General features: G+C 38.6%; 1 protein-coding gene across 4 annotated transcripts in view; it reads left to right on the plus strand.

Moving 5' to 3' along the window:
• Gpr19 (G protein-coupled receptor 19) overlaps positions 1-21,371 on the plus strand; it is an 82,291-nt gene that overhangs the window by 16,948 nt on the left and 43,972 nt on the right. For 2 of the 4 annotated variants that reach the window (XM_040280975.2, XM_040280974.2), the window contains exons 4-5: positions 6,900-7,143; positions 19,653-21,002. The exons of 1 other annotated variant lie outside the window; for it this stretch is intronic. In XM_040280975.2, the coding sequence (XP_040136909.2) occupies positions 7,073-7,143; positions 19,653-20,922 (1,341 nt within the window). In that variant the 5' untranslated portion in view covers positions 6,900-7,072 and the 3' untranslated portion in view covers positions 20,923-21,002. Of the gene's footprint in view, positions 1-6,899; positions 7,144-19,652; positions 21,003-21,371 lie in introns of those variants that run through there. One more of the 4 variants, XM_078015220.1, reaches the window with a different exon arrangement.

The following is a 21,371-nucleotide window of genomic DNA, read 5'->3' on the forward strand; positions in this document are numbered from 1 at the left end:
CCTATGATATTGACTTTTTTTTTTAGGTAACACTTTCATGTTATGGTAGCGCAGCCTGAAGTATGATAAGAAGAATGTTCTACTACAGCCAGTTTGGTGATCATGTCTATTCTATTTGCCTATGTTTATAGGAAGGACAGTTAACGGGCAAATGTATAGTTAAGAACTTGGCAACAGTCTCAATTATGCTTGAAGTTTATATACGTTAGCTAGGTTGGCCCTGGAGCAGCAAACTAGAGGTCAAGATGTGTCCATAAATTTTGTCCTGGGGATCCTTATCTTCCTGAAATTTTTATTTGTACTTTTGCACTTAGAATGATGTTCTTAAATTTTTATTGTATTTAGATGGAGGCACCCTCCCAAAGTCCCATTTTCCTCTGATGTGTGTTGCCTGGCACAATTTCCCAACATTGAAACAGTTCACCTTGGGTTGAGTGTGAATATCTTGAGAGGTCCTGCCCCATATCATCCTCTCTTAATGCAGTCTGGCTTCCAGTCCCCAGATTTCTGCCCAGAAAAATGGCAGAACTCAGGACTTCTCTCTAGGATCCTGCATGTCAGCATGGATTAGGACCACACTACCTTTCCCAAACTATGGCAGATAGGACCTGAATGGAAGCTTGCTTAGGATTTGAATTCAAGCTAACTAGGATTAAAATAGTCACCCTTCTGATAACATACCAAAAATAGCCTTTGTTCTGTTATTTTTCCCATTTAATTAAATCCTTAAGGAGAGGGGTGTATGTGATTTTAGGCATGTTAGTGAATCTCTCTGACCTTCAGTTTCCTCACTGGAAATCAGAAATCAGGGCTAATAGTGCACATCAGAGAGGGTTACTATAAGGATTAAACATGACAGACATCAAGTGCCCCACGGGGTGTGGATGTATGACCACTCATCCTCTTCACCTCCAGTGTTGCCTACTGAGTGTACTGCACATAATAAGAAGCAACAGCCCTGATGGGAGCACAGACCAGCTGGGCAAGAGCCATGTGCCCACTGAACACATGCAGGACCTCTCAAGTGAGCAGGGCTAGTGCACACCAGGGCTTCCTGCTCAACCCTTTTGAATCTAAATGGGGGCAACCTATTCAGCCAGCTGACCAGAAGATAAAAGAGAGAGGGAGAAAAAAAAAAAAGTGGAGAGACTTCTCCCTGAGGAGGCCTTGCCAAGTGTGCTTTGGTTTGGAGGCCAGGTGTGTAAGAGGAGATAAGGGGGGCGGTGAGTCGGGTGAAGGATGTGAGAAAGTGATGGCTAGGTTCTGCCTTTCAGAGATAGTAACTTGCTGGCTGATACACACTGCCAAATGAGTCAGGCCCTGCCAGTGGAACAATCAAATCCCTTCCTAATGTGTAAATGTCAGGAGAGGAGGGAGTAGAGAAAAGGACCAGAAGGGGTGGGTGTAGTTTCTCTTCTGTGAGCCATGGCAAAAAAAAAAAAAAAAAAATGGAATGAAATGGGAGTTGTCCTCTCACAGAGGATAGTTTAAAAGGGGAGTTGCAGTGATGAATCTTTCCCCCTATTTGTAGGGTAATTTCCCCTTGAAAAGAACATCTCCTGGAGCCTTTCATTCAACAAACTCTCCCCAGCACTTGATGTCTATCATATTTCCTGCTCATAGGTTCTGTCTATGTATTATTGGCTCTGATTTCTGGCGAGGAAGCTGACGCTCAGAGAGGTTAACTAACCTGCCTGAAATCACACAGCTAGTAGAACCAGGATCTAAATTTAGTTCTTTTAGTCTGTGTTCTACCTACTAGGTCACAAATAAAATTATTTCTTCTGCTTTTTTTTTTTTAAGGACATATGTTTTAGGAGCTAGGCACAATGGCGCATGCCTGTAATCCCAGCAGCTTGGGAGACTGACTGAGGAGGATCAACTATTCAAAGCCAGCCTCAGCAAAAGCAAGGTGCTCAGTAACTCAGTGAGACCCTGTCTTTATTTTTTTATTATTATTTTTAATTTTTGTTATAGTTATAGATGGATAGAATGCCTTCATTTTATATGTTAATTTTTATGTGCTGCTGAGGATCAAACCCAGTGCTTCACACATGCTAGGCAAGCGCTTTGCCACTGAGCTACAGTCCCAGCCCAAGACCCTGTCTTTAAATAAAATACAAAATAGGGCTAGAGATGTGGCTTAGTGGCCAAGTGCCCCTGAGTTCAATCCCTGGTACCAAAAAAAAAAAAATTTTTTTAGGGCTGGGTATATAGTTCAGTGTTAGAGTGTTTACCAAGCATGTATGAGGCCCTAGATTTGAGCCCCAGCACTGCAAAAAAAAAAAAAAAATTAAAAAAAGAGCCGGGAAAGGTGATGCATACCTGTAATCCTAGCAGCTCAGGAGGCTAAAGCAGGAGGATTGCAAATTCAAAGCCAACCTCAGCAAGCAATTTAGAAAGGGCTGGGGCTGGGGGCTGGGGCTGGGGCTCAGCAGTTGCACACTTGCCTGGCATGTGTGAGGCACTGGGTTTGATTCTCAGCAATGCATATAAATAAATAAAGTAAAGGTCTATCAACAACTAAAAAAATTTTTTTAAAAAGGGAGGGGGTATTAGAGATGTAGTTTAGTGGCAAAGCACCCTGTGTTCAAATTCCCAGTACCAAAAAAACAAAACTGAGAAAGAGTACATTTTTTTCATATCAAATACAAATATCGTACTCAAAACTTTGGAAAATATAGAGCAGTATAAAGGTATAATGAAAATAAAAATTTGTTGTCACTTTGTCACCTAGAAACAACTACTACTAAAATTTTAGCGTATTTCTTCTCAGAGTTTTTCAATGCATATAATGATAACAAAACCAAACATTTGGTGTATACCTGTTTTAGACGTTTTTCTTAGCTCCTTTATTGCTAATTTATTTTATTCTTACAGAAAATCAATAAAGTGAATACTGTAATTTTATTGGTGAAGACACTCAGTAAGCGCAAAGATGTTAAGTAACTTGCCAAACACTACCCAGATTATAAGTAGCTTGAAGCCAAGACAGGCCGGCTCTAAAACAGTGTCTCATCTTCAGCACTGTTGGCATTATGGGCAAGGTAATTCTTATTATTGGGAATCTGTCTTATTCATTGTAGAACGTTTAGCAGCTTCCCTGGCCTCTACGTAACAGATGTCAGTAACTTGCCCCTTCCAACCAAAAATGTCTCCAGATGTTGCTAAATGTCCCCTGAGAGGCAGTTAGTTATTCCAGTTGAGAACCACTAGTGTAGATCCCATGTTCTCAGGTACTATACAACATTTTCATAATTAAAATGCACATAAATTTATTTTCTTCTACATCAAACTAAATCTTCCAGTTTGGGTGCAGGCTATGAGACTTTGTTGGAATGTCAGTGGCTTTATAGATCATAGGTGGGAGATCAGTTACCTCCAGGATAAACTCATTAGTAGATTCCTGCATCAGAAGCTGGTCTAGATTATTCCATAGTTTTCCAGTGGGGAGAATAGCTAGGTTTCTACTTTTATTACCTTTCCCTTGTTCTCTGTGCTAAGCACCTTAGCTTTCAAGAATTCAAATTTCAGGGACATAGTTATATTATACCATCCAAAGTATCAAAATGCATTGCTTACCATCCAAAAGTGTCGAAATGCATTGCTATGTCCAGTAGATATCTATTGTAAATAATTGCTTGATAATAACTAAAGTACTAAAGATTATTAATGATGTCTTCCTTTTTTTCTCCCTAGTACTAAAGATCAAACCACAGCTTTGTGCATGCTAGGCAAGCTCCCTTCAGCCCTTTTTAAATTTTGTTTTGAGACAGGGTCTTGATAACTTATCCAGGCTGGCCTCAAACGTGCAATCCTCCTCTCTCAGCCTCCCTAATAGCTGGGATTACAGGTGTGTACCACCAGGCCCAGCTAATGATTTATTTTTCCTTAAATTAATTGGAATAAATTTAAGAATATCTACATAACAATTTTATTTTATTTTTAATTTAATTTTATTTTTTACACAAGTTGAGTACAACTTTTCATTTCTCTGGTTGTACATGATATAGAGTTGCACCATTTGTGCATTCATATCCATAGAGGGTAATAATATCTGTCTCATTCCACCATCTCTCACCACCCCAACAATTTTATTTTTCACATGATTTCTTAAGTGGAAAATTAAAGGGTCAGAGTTATAGGTCAAGCTCTTGGAGTTGCATGTAATTCTGGATATATCTGTGAGTGTGTATCCCTCTTCTGAACACACTTGTCATGTGAATTTCTGAAAAAGAAAGGTTAGCAGTTGCTGATTTGGGTGAACCATTAATGATATGCAAAAACAATTGAAATAAGCACTGAAAGATGATAATAGTAACATATTAACTTATACAATGTATAAAAGTAGGCAGCATAAAATATATATATTTTCCATGTGACATATATGCAAATACATGGTCAGCCATATTTTCAGGGACATCTGATTGCATATGGTTGCGTCATTTGTCCATGGAAAATACTTAATACAAAATTAAATCTTGAATTTCAGTTTCATGAACTTGAAGACAGTTTTCTGTCCTGATTCAGGACAGCGGTGCAGATAAAAATTTACACAGAGTGCTAATGTTAATATGATGTGAAGCAAGTGCTTAGTAGTTTTCTGTTCAGTGCTTATACTTGTTTCTTAATGAATCCTTTACCTTCTTTGTAAAATACCATTGCCTTTCCATGTCCTCAGTTTGTATATCCTTGCATTCAACCAACTGCAGATTGAAAGTACTTCCCCCAAACTAGGCCTGGTGGTACATGCTTGTAATACCAGCTCCTGCAAAGGATCATAAGTTCAAGGACAGCCTGAGCAACTTAGTGAGACCTTGCCTCGAAATAAAAAATGGGGGCTAGGAATGTGCTCAGTGGTAGAGTGCCCCAGAGTTAAATCCCCACTACTGCAAAAAAAGAAAAAAGCAAGGAAAATAATCCCCTCCTACCAAAATTGTGTCTGTATGAATATATACAGACTTTTAATTGTCATTATTCCCTAAATTATACATTATAACAACATTTACATAGCATTATCAGGTATGTAAGTAATCTAGAGATGGTTTAAAGTACAAGAAGATGTGCGGAGGTTATGTGTAAATACTACATCATTTTGTATAATGGACTTGAGTTTCCATACATTTTGGTGTCTGAGTGGATCCTGGAACCAATTCTTTCCCCTTAATGTTGAGGGACAAGTGCAGCTGTAAATCATCTACCAGATAGCTCTTTGCTTTGAATGTAATGAGACTGGTCTTTGCTTCGCTATCTCCTTCAATTTAAGTTGTACTAGTTGAGATGTTGATATTAAAATCAGAGTTTGGAAATGAAACCAAACATTACCTCCAAAGAATCTGGTTGCCTCTCTTAACTGAATGAGCATGCAACAGCTGTTCAAAAAAATGTTGTGATGAATTAAATTATTTTTTTGTGAGGTGTAAATTCCTTGGCCAAATTGTTTCCTTTGGAATTTAAAAGACTCCTTGCTGGGACGAGAGGCATGGAATATTGATAGAGGACAGACAGGTGTTGCAGTAAATGTTTCCTCCTCTGAGAGGTTTGGTATTAGATGGAATGAAAGCAAACATGGATCTTCTAGGACCAGACCACGTCTTACAGGAATATTCAGTAGGGATTGTTGACACTTCTAGGATAATTATTGAGGAAGGCTGGGCTGGACTCTAGGTAGGAGTCATCTTTCCTTTTGAGATCCATGCTGTCAATCTTGGGTATTGAAAGAGCCCAGCTTCCCATCTCCTGTCATCAAATTGTACTCACATAATGAGCTCTCTGCTGGATGCTTGTGGTAGGTTATAAAGTAAAGAGTGTATGTTGCTTATTCCAGGTAGCATTGAGCCTAGAGCTGAAATGACCTTAGAAATCATCTAGGCCAACTCAATTCATATTTTAGACATGGCAGTGAAGATTTAGAGAGATTGATTTACTTAATGATCCTTATGCTGATATGAAAGTAGGAGTAGAATGTCCTGACTTGTGTAGTGCTTGTGGTCAGAATTAAAACCCAGGTTTTTTAGCCTCCAATCCAACATGCAAGGTGAAGTAGAAAACACTATCTATATTCTTTAAGGTTTCAGGTTTCTAATACCATTCCGGATGCTGGTGGGGTAATTAAAAGTAACAGAATAGCTGGAATGAATTTTAATTTTTACACTCAATTATATATTAAGAAATGCTACATTTAATTAGGTTCTATTGCTGTTATAACAAATGAATACAAATCTGGTGGTTTAGAATGATACCCCTTTATTATTTCTCAGTTCTATAGGTCCAGAGTCTGGGTAGGCTTGGTTGGTTGCTCTGCTTAGAATCTCAAAGGACTAAAATCAAGATGATAGAAGAATTGTGATCCTTTTTAGACATTCTAGGAATGACTTCCCTTCCAAGCTCATTCAGGTTGTTGTCGGAATCTAATGACGTGTGGGCCCTATCCAACACCACCCACTCCTCACCCCCCACCCTATGGATGTCAGTTGGAAGCCACCCACAGTTCCTAGAGCTCCCCCTTGTCTTTGATGAGGACTCCTGAATCTCAGAGTCAGCAGCATTATGTCAGTTCCTTTTCCTGCTTGGAATCTCTTTCTGACTTCTGCTTGTACTACATCTCTCTGTTACTAGTCAGAAACTAAATTCTCAGCATTTAAGGGCTCATGTGATTAATTTAGGATAATCTCATTTTAAGGTCCATAACCTTAATTATATATGCAGAGTCCCTTTAGCTATTTAACATAGCAAATACACAAACATGTTCCAGAGATTGGAGCTTGGACACCTTTAAGGGGGCCATTTCAACCTACTATACACATGATTTCTTTTAAAATTAATGACAAGGTTCCATTCTACCAGACTAATAGGAAAGTTCAGTGATGAACTTTACTAGGATTCCTTTCTCTTCCTAGGTCCTGGGCTGCTCACACAGGACAAAATATATGGAGTGATCCATTGGATACCCTCTGATTATGATAGAGAAGTGATTGCGGTCTGAGCTAATGTGGGACCTTGAAGGCTTCTGGATCTGTTGCTTCAAGATTGCCTTTGTGGGCAGGTAGACTGTTCCCAGCCAGGAAACTCCATGTCTTGGATCAACCTTCAGAGCTGTACTCCTCTGTTATCTTTTGCCCTGGCCTGGTGCACAGTGAAGAGGTGAAGCATGGGTCCCAGGCCTCTCCTTAAAAAACAACCACCACTACCTTTAGCAAGATATGATTTACGTACCATAAGATTCACTTATTTTATTATTTTTTCTTAATATTTATTTAGTTATAGATGAATACACAGTATCTTTATTTATTTTTATGGGGTGCTGAGGATGGAACCAGTGCCTCACACATGCGAGGCAAACACTTTACCAATGAGCTACAGCCCCAGCCCCAGATTCACTTATTTTAAATGTTACAAGCCAATGATTTTTGCTAATCATGCAGAGTTATATAACTATCACCACAACTCAATTTCAGAACATTTCTATTATTTCCAAAAGATCCCTTGTGCCCATTCAGGTCTACCTTTTCCTTGAGTCCCAGGAGCACAGTCACATTGCTCATTCAGAAGTACACATTTCCCTTCCCCTCCTCCAAGAAAACTCTCAGAGAATTTAGCTTCCAGAAAATAAAAGCCAAGGAAACTGATTGCCTCAAATCCAGTGATAAAACTCTCCTATAAGGGAAAGGCAGGGCTTAGAATCCAGGTTTATTCTCAGAGTGGGATGGGGGTCGAAGCCGAGCAAGGAACACAGCACACCTCAATATCTTAGTGATTTATCCATCCTCTAGGATGACAGAATCCTCACAGTGCACCTAGTAGGTAACCTCTGACTTCACTGAGAGTGATCTACGGGACTTCCCTGTTTTTCTTGCTTCTTTCCTCTTCTAAGAAAAAACTAAGAAATTCTTCTCTTTCACATACATGATCTAAAGGAGACATAGTGTAGCATGGGATGGGAGGTTCAGGGAACCACTTGTCCAGGGTCAGTCATGCACCAGGGCTTTGCATCCATTGTTCCTTCTGCCTAGAATGCTATGACTGACTTCATGTCACCTATTCAGAGAACCTGCCTTTGACCTCCATATCTAAAATAAAACCTTGTTCTAGAGGCAAGTAACAAAACTCTTAAGCCATAGTGACATGTGCTGGTTATTTAATGAAAAAATCTGGAGGTATCACAATGTCAGGCCACTGTGTGATATTTCTGGGAGTCTCAGGAACTGAACTCATAAGATACCACCCAGAGCCCTTACAACTTCATGCAAAGGTTTATAAAGCATGAGTGGAGCAGCCAGTCCCAGGAGAACACTCCCCACATGCCTCTTTCCTTTCACAAAGAAAAAAACATTTTCCCAAGACCTTCTCAAGACCCTTCCAAGAGACTTTCTCTAGTTTCTGGCTGATGTTGATGTGATCATACCTAGATGCAAAAGATGGTGGAGAAGATTTTATCTTGTCTTGTCAGTCTCTACAGTGAGAGACAGTCAAGGCAGAACTTGGAAATGGCCACTAGGCAACCAGACAACCATGTGCTATTTCCTTTCTCATCAGTTCTTGGTTTTTCATTCTGCTTTATTTTTATCCATAGCACTAACCAGTTCCGAATTAGTAATTTTTAAACTTAAATTTATTTTTAAGTATACATAAAAACAGAATTTTTGCATATTAATGGAGTACTTTGATATTTTAATACACGTATACATTTGTGTAATGTTTCAATCAGGTTGCACATAATCTGTCTCCTCAGATATTTATCATTTCTCTTTGATGAAAACATTCAAATTCCTTTCTTCTAGCTTTTCAAAATCTGTGGTATGTTTTCATTATCTATAGTCACCCTATCAGAATTTCTTACTCCTATCTAACTGTAACTTAATACCTACTGATCAACCTCTGGTCCCTACTCATCTCAGCCTCTGGTAACTTCTATGAGATAAACTTTTTTGGAGGTATCAGGGATTGAACTCAGAGGTCTTTAACCATGAGCCACATTCCCAAACCTTTTTTATGTTTTATTTAGAGACAGGGTTTCAATGAGTTGCTTAGGGCCTCACTAAGTTGCTGAGGCTGGCTTTGAACTCTTGATCCTCCTGCCTTAGCTTCCTGAGCCACTGGGATTACAGGTGTATGCCAACACACCTGGCTGAGATAAACTTTTTGAGTGATGTTTTAGTCAACTTTCAGCTGCTGTGACTAAAGGACTTGCCAAAACAATTATAGAGCAGGAAAGGTTTATTTAGGGGCTCAGACATCCCATCCCAGTCCATAGAAGGCTGGCTCCATTACCTGGGGCTCAAGGTGAGGCTGATCGTCGTGGTGGAGAGAAGCAGCTCACATGATGATCAGAAAGCCGGCGGGGGGGGGGGGTAGTGCCCTTCACTTGCCAGATACAAATATAAGATACAAATATATACCCCAAAGCCATGCCCTCAATGTTCTACCTTCTCCAGCCACACCCTACCTGCCTTCAGGTGATTAATTGACTGTTAGAGTTAAGTTTTATTTTTTATTTTTTCGTACCAGGGATTGAACCTAGTGGCACTTAACTACTGAGCCACATCCGCAGCCCTTTTTATTTTTTTATTTTGAGGCAGGGTCTGGCTAAGTTGCTTAGGCCTCATTAAATTGCTGAGGCTGGTTTTGAACTTGGATCCTCTTGCCTCAGCCTCACAAGTTGCTGCTGCTGTGTTCCTCCTCCTGCCCCTCCTATTCCTCTACCTCCTTATTCTCCTTCTTTTCTTTCTTCCTCTCCTTCTTCTTATCCTCCTTCTCTTCCTCCTACTCCTCCTTCCCCGCCCTCTTCCTTCTTCATGATTCAGTCTTACTTAGCAAGGTGTATGTGTCAAGGAATTATCCATTTCTTCTAGGTTGTAAAATTTGTTGGCATATAGTTGCACAGAATAAGCTGTAACAAACCTTTGCATTTCTATACTGTCAGTTGTATTGTCTCCCTTTTCATCCCTGATTTTATTTATATATGTCTTCTCTTACTTTTACTTAGTCTAGCTAAGGGTTTGTTGATTTTGTTTCTAAAGATCCAGCTTTTTGTTTTGCTGATCTTTTGTAAATTTTTAATTTTATTGTTATTATTACTTTAGTCTCTATTTACTTTCTCTCTGATCTTTATTGTTTCTTTTCTTCTACTAATTTGGGGTTTGGTTTGTTTTTGTTTTTCTATTTTCTTAAGATGCAGTGATAGGGTTTTTCTTTTTCTTTTTCTTTTTTCCAGTACTGGGGATTGAATCCAGGGCCTTAAGCATACTAGGCAAGCACTATATCACTGAGTTACATCCCAGGGCAAGTTTTTATTTTATTATATTTTTATTTGTACATGACAGTGGAATGTATTTTGACATATCAGACATACTTGGAGTATAACTTCCCATTTTTGTGGTTGTACATGATGTGGTTACACTGGTCATATATCCATATAAGAACATAGGAAAGTTATGTTTGGTTCATTCTCCTGTCTTTCCTATTCTTATCCCCCTCCCTTCCCTTTATTCCCCTCCCTTCCCTTTATTCCCCTTTGTTTAATTCAATAACTTCTCTCTCTCTCTCTCTCTCTCTCTCTCTCTCTCTCTCTCTCTCTCTCTCACACACACACACACACACACACACACACACACACACACACACAGCTTATTGTGAGTTAGCTTCCACATATCAGAGAATTTTTGCATTCTTCCTTGACCCATTATTTTTTCAAGAACAAGATAATTTCCATGGAGGAAGAAAGGAAAGAAATAAATACAAATTAAAAGACAAACAAAAAATCCTCTATACTTGCACTCTATCCTTCCCCACACTTTGAATTTTTCCATGGCCCATTTTATATCTTATTATATTGTCTATCTCATAACATTACTGTAGTTATTCTAATCATTTTGTTTTTTTTCCTTCATTATTAAAATGTACATGGTTACATACCATATTTACAATATGAGAACATTCTGAATTTGTCTATATAGTTATTCATATTAGTAAGTTTTGTATCATCCAGAATTTTCTTCTTACTCATTAATATCTCTTTCAGTTCAAAGAACTTCCTTTAGCATTTCTTGTTAAAATGATCTGGTGGAGTTACAGTCTCTCCGTTTTGTTTGTCTAGGAATGTCCTTATCTCTCTTTATTTCTAAAGGATATCTTTAGATATGGTACTTTTGGGGGGGTACCTTGGTTGGCAGGATTTTTTCCTTCAATCTGTGAAATAATTTTGCCACTCTATCTTGCCCTACAAAGCAGGTGAATTGGGAAATCCTTAAGTGTTGCTTATTTTCTCTTGCTGCCTTGAGAATCTTTTCTTTGCCCTTAACCTTCAAGAGCTTGGTTATAATATGTCTTGGGGTAGACATGGTACAGTTGAATCTGACTGGTGACCTTTGACTTCCCTGTACTAAGATATTTGTATTCTTCTTTAGATTTGAGGATTTTTTTCTGTTAGATCTCTTTGAACTAGCTTTCTACCCCTTTGACATTCTCCTGTCACACATGAACCCCAATAACCTGAATATTTGCTCTTAATGCTGTCCCAAATTTCCATAAGCTTTCTCTGTTCCTCTCATTTTTTCCTTCAGCTTTGTATTTTCAAATAGCCTGTCTTCAAGGTCACTAATCCTATATTTGATCTGTCCTGCTATTGTTTTAAATTTCTCTTAGTATATTTTTCAACTCAAGGATTCCTGTTTAGTTTTTTAAAAAATTGCTTCTATTTCTCTGTGAAGTTTGTCTATAAGTGTATTGACTATTGACTCTGGACTAGGTTTGTGGCTTAGTGATAGAGCACTTGCCTAACACATGTGAGGCACTGGGTTCGATCCTCAGCACCACATAAAAATAAGTAAATAAAATAAAGGTATTGTGTTCATCTATAATTAAGAAAATTAAAAAATAGAAAAGTACTGAATCATTTCTCTGTATTCTCTTGAAGCTCTTTGAGGTGCCTTAAAATAGCAGTTTTATTTTATTTTTTTATTATTATTTCTGGTATGGGGAATTGAACCTAGGAATACTTTACCACTGAGGTACCTCCAAGCCCTTTTTTTACTTTTTATTTTGAGACAGGGTCTTGCTATTGCTTTGGGTTTTGCTCAATTGCTGAGACTGGTCTTGAACTTGAGATCTTCCTGCCTCAGCCTCTCAAATCACTGAGATTATAGTCATGCACTACCACTGACCCAGCCAAAACAGCAATTTTCAATTCCCCATTTAAGAGATTGTCTATCCTGGTTACCATTTGTTCAGTTCCTAGCCTTATTTTGATCATTAGGTGAGGTCATGGTTCCCAGAAAGAATTTTTCCCCCTGAAAGTTCTTGATGCTTATTAGTGTGTAATATTGTCCACACCGGACATAGTAGGTATTTATTTAAATCTTTATAATCTGGCTTTGTTTTTAGCTTGTCTTTCGGAAATTCGTGCAAGATGCTATATTCTCTAAGCCTGCAGTGGCTTCCTCTGTTTCAGCACTAGATGGTGCTCTACATCCAGGTTTATCACAGCCCAGTGTTGGTGTGTTGCCACTGTTTTAGCACTAGAGGGCAATCCAAGGTGAAGTTTGCCCCAAATCTGCAATTGTTGTTATTTAACATAAATTGGGGGAAAGGTAATTAGTTCATCCCTATAAGCCTCTCTCTGGGGCTAGGATAGGCCCAAATGCCTCATCACCGTCACCAACCTATGGTCTTACACCAAGGAATTCTGCCCAGTTCTGGACAGAATCAATGTGGATGGACCAGCCCCAGGCTCCTGTGACCACGAATGCCACAGTGCTATCAGACCCTGAGTCCAAAACCTGCTGAAACCAGCCTATCACTAGACAGGTTAGTGTATTTGTCCCTGTGTATTTCAGGGAAAAAAGGCCTCAGAGATCACTATTGATAAAATGTAAAAATGTTTGCTCTTTAAGAAGCATTACATAAAGGGACCTTGAGTTCAAAAGAATGGTGCTGTAATTATGACAGGTTGGAGGAATAGGATTTTCCTAGCTACATGAAATCATGCCATGGATGCTGACCTTGTTTATTTCTGATATTTTAAGATATTGTGAAGACAAAGAAGTAAAGGTGGTAGAAAGAGTACTAGTTCCTTAAATCTAGATATCCAGAATTTCTTACCCAGGAATGTCCATTGGTTGTTGTGCCTATCTTGGAAATTAGAAGAGGCTCATTTGAAAATCCTTCTCTGTTCAAAAAATCATGTTCTCCTTGAAAGTGTAACCATTATCCAAACAAGGAAATGTACCCGGACTCATCTGGGGAAACTGCTTGATCCTAATTGGGAAACTGAATGCCAGGTGTGGTGACACACACCTGCAATTTCAGCAGCTTGGAGCTGAGACAAGAGGGTCATAAGTTTGAAGCCAGCCTTGGCAACTTAGCGAGGCTATAAGCAACCTAGCAAGACTCTGTCTAAAAAATAAAAAGGGCTGAGGATATGGCTCAGTGGTTAAGCACCCTTAACACATTTAAGTTGGCATTCTGTATTTTATCTGGCACATGCATCTGGGTAGCACATGGTAAGAACATGTCTTCGCCTCATGGGTCTCCTGTTTCCCTGCTATAGTTAAGCTGGTGGAGTTCAATCCCTGGTATGAGGGAAAAAAAAAACTCAATTGGGAAGCTGATTAAAAAACACAAAGCCAGAAATATTATGGAGGAATACTTACAGTTATATTACATAAAAGGAGGAAAGAGAAAAGAGCATCCAAGAAAATTCCAGGTATATAAGCCTGTGACACTAGGAGTATTAGGTGGTGGAGGAAAGCTCTGTTTTCAAAGCACTGAGGTATTCTTTTGCAATTATTCAAAATTATATAGTGAAAAGAATTTAAGCTGAATGGATTCTATATACTTTTGAAAAAGATATTCAATCCAGATATATTACAAACTTTAGCATAATGCAGAGAAAGTTTGATCTAGCTAATATGTCACTATAACATCAACTCTACCTTTGAGAAAGTTAGCATTTATATATTTGGGCCTCAGTGAATTTTTTCTGCTTAAAAAATATTGTATTTAATTATTAAGTACTCAGATTTCTTCACAAAAGACAGTTACCCTTAACAAATCTAAGTTATGGGATTTAGCATTGTCACAAAGTGTTAATTTTTAACACTTTGAAGCACTTTCTATGTGCTATCACAGAGCTAGGTGATAGCACATCCTTTACAAGTATAATACTTATTATTTTCTTCATACCAGGCAGATTTCTATATTATAACTTGCTTAACTCTTGAGCATCTTCTCTCATTTAGTTCACATAGTAATCAAATGAAACAGGAACCAATAATCCTCATCTTATAGCTAAGAAAACTGAAGTTCAAGAGGGGTAAGTGACTTTCCCACAGTCTCATAGTGAGTAAGTGACATAATTTAATTTGTACTTCAGCCATCTTGATTTTGAAGTCTACATGCACAGCTACTTTGCAATATACCTGTTGTTCAGCAGAAGATTATGTTCTGGGTGCATAAATAAAAATACAGGATAGCTATTAAATATTTTATGGGACATGCTTAGCTAGAAAATGATATGAAGTTCACATTTAACTTGGCATTCTGTATTTTATCTGGCACATGTATCTGGGTAGCACATGGTAAGAACATGTCTTCGCCTCATGGGTCTCCTGTTTCCCTGCTATAGTTAAGCTGGTGGATACTTGGTCTTTAAGTAGTTCTATAAAACAGTTAGCTCAGTATCCCACACCAAAGCCTTAGCTCTTGACCAGAAAGCAAGACAGCATCAGGAAGCTTCTGAAGAGCCTGTGTGGCCTCCCAAGCCATGTTAATTTCATGGGTGCATATAGGTTCAGAACTGCAGGATTGGTTGCCCTATAAACCCTGATCCCCTGGAAGTGGTGTGCTGATAGATCTTTAATAACTGGCTCTACAAAGAGAAGACCCCTGCTTTGTGGTGTTTTGTCTATTTCCCTGCTCTGAACATTCCTATCATAGCTGATTCATGATACCAACATGATATCATTGAACCTGAGTTGGAAAGAAGTGTGTACAGGAAAGAAGTGTTTGTGAATCTTCACAATTTCAGGAGGGTAAAAATCAGTTGTTAGGGTTTTTGAGTCTTTAAAACAAACAAACAAAATCCTAACCAGGCTCAGGAGAACCCCATGTAAACCAAAAGGCAGCCCACTACTGCTACAGGCATGTTTCTCTTTTTATGTGCAGGCAAGCCAAGCCTAGGTAACAAGGAAAGGTTGAATTAAAAATATCTACCACCATATAATTTTTAAATAAAACAATTAAGTTATAAAAAGACAGTTTCCTATGTAGGTAACATCATTGATCAAACCTTTTCCTCATTTCAATTCAAACTAAAGTCTGGAGCTCTGCTTTCATTCTGTGTTTAAAAGACAAATTAATCATCAGTCATATATTGCATTTCCAACGCTCTCACACCCTTTATTCTGAAGAAAGGCTGTATCTCCAGACCAGTTTGTCTGTTGCACTCTTGATGCTAAGCCTCCATGCAGTATGTGGTGGGAGTGACTTTTTTTAAAGTGTTTGCTGTGTCACATATTTCTGAGCTGGCATATTGAACAGATGTATCTGTGGGTAGGAAGAGGCTGTGGGGAATAGCTTCATATTCCTATGTTTGGATGAAGAGTCCAGAAGGACCTACCCCTGTATGGCCCATTTGACCTTCTGAATTCGGATCAAGCCCTTGGTGGTCTCAGTGGACATGAAGCCCTGATGACAGTTAAGGACAAGGCAGTCTTTCCAACCATATGACCTGAGAGGAAGAACTTTAGGCTTTTAAACTTGTAAAACAGAGTAATAATATTACCTACATTGAAGCATTTTGCATAAGAAATGCCTGATCGTAGTAATATTAACTCTGGGTGATTCCAACATTATACCTACGGTCATCACTGTAATTAATCTTTCTGTTCTGCTCTATAGTAAATAGCATTATGTATCTGCTTAGGTCTAGTAGATACTTTCCATTCTATAGAAAATGTTTCTTTTTTAGCCAGTCCCTACAAAACAAATGCCGAATGTCTTCTCTGATATAAGGGTGGTGACTCAATAGAGTAGGGAAGAAGAGCATGAGAAGAAGATTACCACTAAATAGAGAAGAAAGGTGGGAGGGAATGGGAGGGAGAAGGGGAATTGCACGGAAGATGGAAGGAGACCCTCATCGTTATACAAAATACATGTATGATGATGTGAGGGGGAAGAAAAAAAAAGAAAGAAATGTGTCACATTAGATTGGGTAGAGAGAGGTGATGGGAGGGGAGGGGAGGGGAGGGGGGGATGGGAAGGGCAGCAGAATAAAATAGACACTAGTATTGATGTATGTATATACGTGGCCGTATAACCAATGTGATTCTGCAACCTGTACACTAGAAAAAATGAGAATTCATACCCCATTTGATTCAAATGTATGATATGTCAAGATCATTGTATTGTCATGAGCAACTAATAAAAAAAAGGAAAATGCTTCTTTTTTAAAACTGTAAAAATTTTCACATAAAAATTTTATGTGTGGTGCTGGGGTTGTGGCTCAGTGGTGGAGTACTTGCCTAGCAAGTGCGAGGTTCTTGGTTCAATCCTCAGCACTACATAAAAATAAATAAATAAAATAAAGGTATTGTGTCCAACTACACCTAATTTTTTAAAAAATTCTATGTATGTATGTATATATTACTAGACTGGGGATGGACCCTAGGGATGCTCCACCACTGACCTACATCCCCAATCCTTATTTTATTTTGAGACAGGGTCTTGCTAAGTTGCCCAGACTGGCCTCAAACTTCTTATCCTCCTTCCTCAACCCCTCCAGTAGCTAGAATCATAGGCATGTGCCACCATGCCTGAATGATATTAAATTTTTAAGCAAATCTCAGAAATAAGAATGGTCTTCCAAAATGGTGAGAATGTTTGTGAATCTTCACAACTTCAGGGGGATAAAAATCATTTGTTAGGGTTTTTGAGTCTTTAAAACAAACAAAACCCTAACCAGCAATTGGTACACAAAGTCAGGAATAGCCCTTAGCAGAGCACAGAGTTTGTCATCTGTACCTCTCTTTTCCTTTTTCCTCTCCTCTCTCTTATATTAGCTTCCACTCATCCATTCATTCTGCCAGCTAGCCATAAAAAGTATGAATTTCAAAAAGTTAAAATTGTGACTTTTTAACAAATACAGAATGAACATATATCAAAGATTTATTAACTTACTACTGAAAGAATCAATGAAATAATAAAGCTGGTTCCAAGAACCTTTTAAGAGATATTTATAGTCATTTTTTAAAAAACATTGTTAGTATAAAAACAATTTCAGCTAAGTAGACATAAGTTGGTTAATGTCCTACAAGGCAATACGTTCATTAACTTTGGAGTCATTTTTTATGCAAAAATCAACAAGTTGACATGTAATTTTCATAGTGTCTATGTGCTGGTCGAATAGTAAATAGCAAAACAAGCACAAGCTCATTTTTTCCAGAGGATTAATAATCCTGAGGAAGGCCCATTTAAGAATGTCTCATAGAACTGAGGGTGTGGCTCAGTGGTAGAGTGCTTGTCCAGCATATGGAAGTCCTAGGTTTGCCAGGGAACTGTGTGGGGTGTGCATCCCAGCACAACAATACCTTTGCCACCTTTTCAAGTATTGGATAATTTGTATTAACATATGTGCCCATTCATATGTTTAGTGAATCTTTATTAGTATCTAAATATCCCAGGGATATAGAGACAAGGCATAATCCCTGAGAGACTTGTAACCTAATGGAGGAGACAAACGTACAAACATTCCAGGTTTTCTAGAGCATTACTAACTTTAAAGTATGTGTCGTGTATTGACACTTTATATCCTGATTTTGTAATATGGAAAATATTGGTTGTGCCTAACACAATTATTATGTGTTAGTTAAAATTATTTTAAAGAAAAAAGACCTGGCCAACATGTAGAAGGAGGCATTAGGGCATATGGGAGGGGTATGGTTATTAGACTGGGTAGGGCAGAACATAAGACAGAAAATAGGAACAGTTATTGGCATAGGAACACTCTTTCTTGGCTTGGAACTTCACATCTTGACAGAGATACCTTAAGTCAGTCCTTGAGGCTTGTGGGTCTGCTGTGAGATAAAGAATATTTCTTAATGCTATAAGAATTAATTCATCAACAAGATAACAGTTGGACTTGGTGGCACATATATATAATCCCAGCTATTCAAGCAGCTAAGGCAGGAGGATCACAAGTTTAAGGCCAGCCTCAGCAACTTAGCAAGACTGTCTCAAAATAAAAAATAAAAAAACTGGGGTTGTGATCAGTGGTAAATCTTCCTTGGGTTTAATCCCCAGTACAAAAAAAAAAAAATCTTCCAAGGAAAAAAATGTGTCTCTAAGAAGAGTTCCTTTATTAAAACTTCTTTAATCCTGTCTTTCATTCCAGAAATGTTTCTTATGAGGTATAGTCACAGGAATCCACCAGAGGGAAAATAGTCCCCACTAGTGCCTATTGACAGAGCCACGTCCCCTCATGGCACAGGCTGGTGGACTCTGCACAACAAACACAGGGCCTGTAACCCCACATGGGCCTTTTACTTTTAATTGGTAAATTTTTGAAAACATCTGTGTTTATCTTTACCTCTTACCGCAATAATCATAGTTGCTATAGTTTTTGTGGGTTCAATAGTTGTACTTTCTCTTTCTACTTAATTCAGACCAAAGTAAACCTTTATACTCCAACTATGACTAAAATCACTTCAATTTTAATTGACCCACAATTATTGAAATCTCTTGAACCTATTAGAAAGTGTCAATTTTTTTCTCACTGGATGATACAAAAAAGTATAAAATAAAGGCTAGACTTTATAATATTATTTTATATCGTAAGGATCATAAGCTTTTAAAAGTTGTTTGGGAAATGTTAACAATTACATTGTGTTGTTTTGAATTGTCTGTCTCTGGTAATCTGCTCATGAGAGGATGTCTCGTATGTTTTTCAGTTTGTATGTTCTTTCATGAAGCAATAACAATACCATGACATCAGAGTAACGTCATTGGTAGGTAGCACACTGTTAGTACACGAACTGCATCATCTTCTGGAAAAGGAAGCTGTTTACAGATGTCATTAAATTAAGAGCAGTGCTGACTGTTCCATGTGTTACCATAATGTTTTTCTAATAGAAGGTCTGCAGTCAGTAAGGGCTCTTCCAAAGCCAGACAGTCTGTTTTCACAGACTCCTATTTGCCTTTTCCACAGCCAGTGTCTGTGTTTCCTTCTGCCCAAGCTTTCCTCTCTTGCAGCTTCATTGTGTGTTATGACATCTAGGAACTTGTCACTTGGTTGGCCAGACTTCCAACACTTCTTCTGCTAGTGGTAACAAACTTACCATGAGCCAGATGTGAGCTCGTGAACCCTCAGTGGGTGAAGGAGACAATGACATGTGCAGGGATAGGGTGTGACATGAGTTCTACCACATCTGATTGAGGGTCAGAATGGTGAGTCCAGAGAGAGCCTGAGCTCTTTCTAAAATGAAAAAGAAATGGAGGGGGGGTAGAAATTCTTCAGGTAGTAATTATGTTTTCCTGCTAGTGCAGAAGCCCTGCTCATTGACAGATGACAACCAATCTGTCATAAAACTGTTAGTTTTAGTAGTCAGTCTATATGACACCATTTTAACAGGAGCCCTCATTCTTCTTTTCTTATCCAGAACTAAGAGGAAAAAAGTGAATATGGTTTTTGCTCACAGAATGGATCACAGCAAGCCACCTATGGTTATTCCTACACCTCTGGTGTCCCTCCAGAACCACAGCTGCACTGAAACAGCCACGCCTCTGCCAAGCCATGACCTGATGGATTTATATGAGGAGCCCAACTGGACGAGCAACAGAACAGACCTTCAATATGGACTGAAACCGGGGGAAGTGGCCACAGCCAGCATTTTCTTTGGGGCTCTGTGGTTGTTTTCTATCTTTGGCAACTCCCTGGTTTGTTTGGTTATCCATAGGAGCAGGAGGACTCAGTCTACCACCAACTACTTTGTGGTCTCCATGGCCTGTGCTGACCTTCTCATAAGCGTGGCCAGCACTCCATTTGTCCTGCTCCAGTTCACCACTGGAAGGTGGACATTGGGTACCGCGATGTGCAAGATGGTGCGATACTTTCAATATCTCACTCCAGGTGTCCAGATCTACGTTCTCCTCTCCATCTGCATTGACCGGTTCTACACCATTGTCTACCCACTGAGCTTCAAGGTATCCAGAGAAAAAGCCAAGAAAATGATTGCAGCATCATGGATCTTTGATGCAGCCTTTGTGACCCCCGTGTTCTTTTTCTATGGCTCCAACTGGGACAGTCACTGTAACTATTTCCTCCCTTCCTCTTGGGAAGGAACTGCTTACACTGTCATCCACTTCTTGGTGGGCTTTGTGATTCCATCTGTCCTCATAATCTTATTTTACCAGAAGGTCATAAAGTATATTTGGAGAATAGGCACTGATGGCCGAACAGTGAGGAGGACAATGAACATTGTCCCAAGGACAAAAGTGAAAACAGTCAAGATGTTCCTCATTTTAAATCTGTTGTTCTTGTTTTCTTGGCTGCCTTTTCATGTAGTTCAGCTGTGGCACCCCCATGAACAAGATTTTAAGAAAAGTTCCCTTGTTTTCACAGCTGTCACATGGATATCCTTTAGTTCTTCAGCCTCTAAACCTACTCTGTATTCAATTTATAATGCCAATTTTAGGAGAGGGATGAAAGAGACTTTTTGCATGTCCTCAATGAAATGTTACCGAAGCAATGCCTATACTATCACAACAAGTTCAAGGATGGCCAAAAAGAACTATGTTGGCATTTCAGAAATCCCTCCCATAGCCAAAACTGTAACCAAAGACTCAATCTATGATTCATTTGACAGAGAAGCCAAGGAAAAGAAGCTTGCTTGGCCCATTAATTCAAATCCACCAAATACTTTTGTCTAATTTCTCAGAATTCTTTCAATTATTGTTATGTGTCAGAGATTAAAAAGCTTTAACTATAAAGACAAATTTTTTACACTTTTTTCACTCAGCTGAGTTATTTTGTAAAATGTACCCATTTATTGGTAATACTTGTGGTTTTTATTCTAGTTGCTTTTTAAAAAAAATATTTATTTATTTATTTTAATTAGGTATATATGATGGCAGAATGCATTTTGATTCATTGTACACAATTGCAGCACAACTTTTCATTTCTGATTGTACATGATGTAATGTCAAAACTTATATGCAGTCATACACGTACCTAGGGTAATAATGTCCATCTCATTCCACCATCTTTCCTGCCCCCATACCTCCTCCTCCCTCCTCTTTATCCAATCAAAGTTCCTCCATTTTTCCATGCCTGCCCTTCCTTATGGATCAGCACCCACTTATCAGAAAGAACATTTGGC

This window comes from Ictidomys tridecemlineatus, chromosome 6 (genome assembly GCF_052094955.1).
Source record: "Ictidomys tridecemlineatus isolate mIctTri1 chromosome 6, mIctTri1.hap1, whole genome shotgun sequence".
NCBI lineage: Eukaryota > Metazoa > Chordata > Mammalia > Rodentia > Sciuridae > Ictidomys > Ictidomys tridecemlineatus.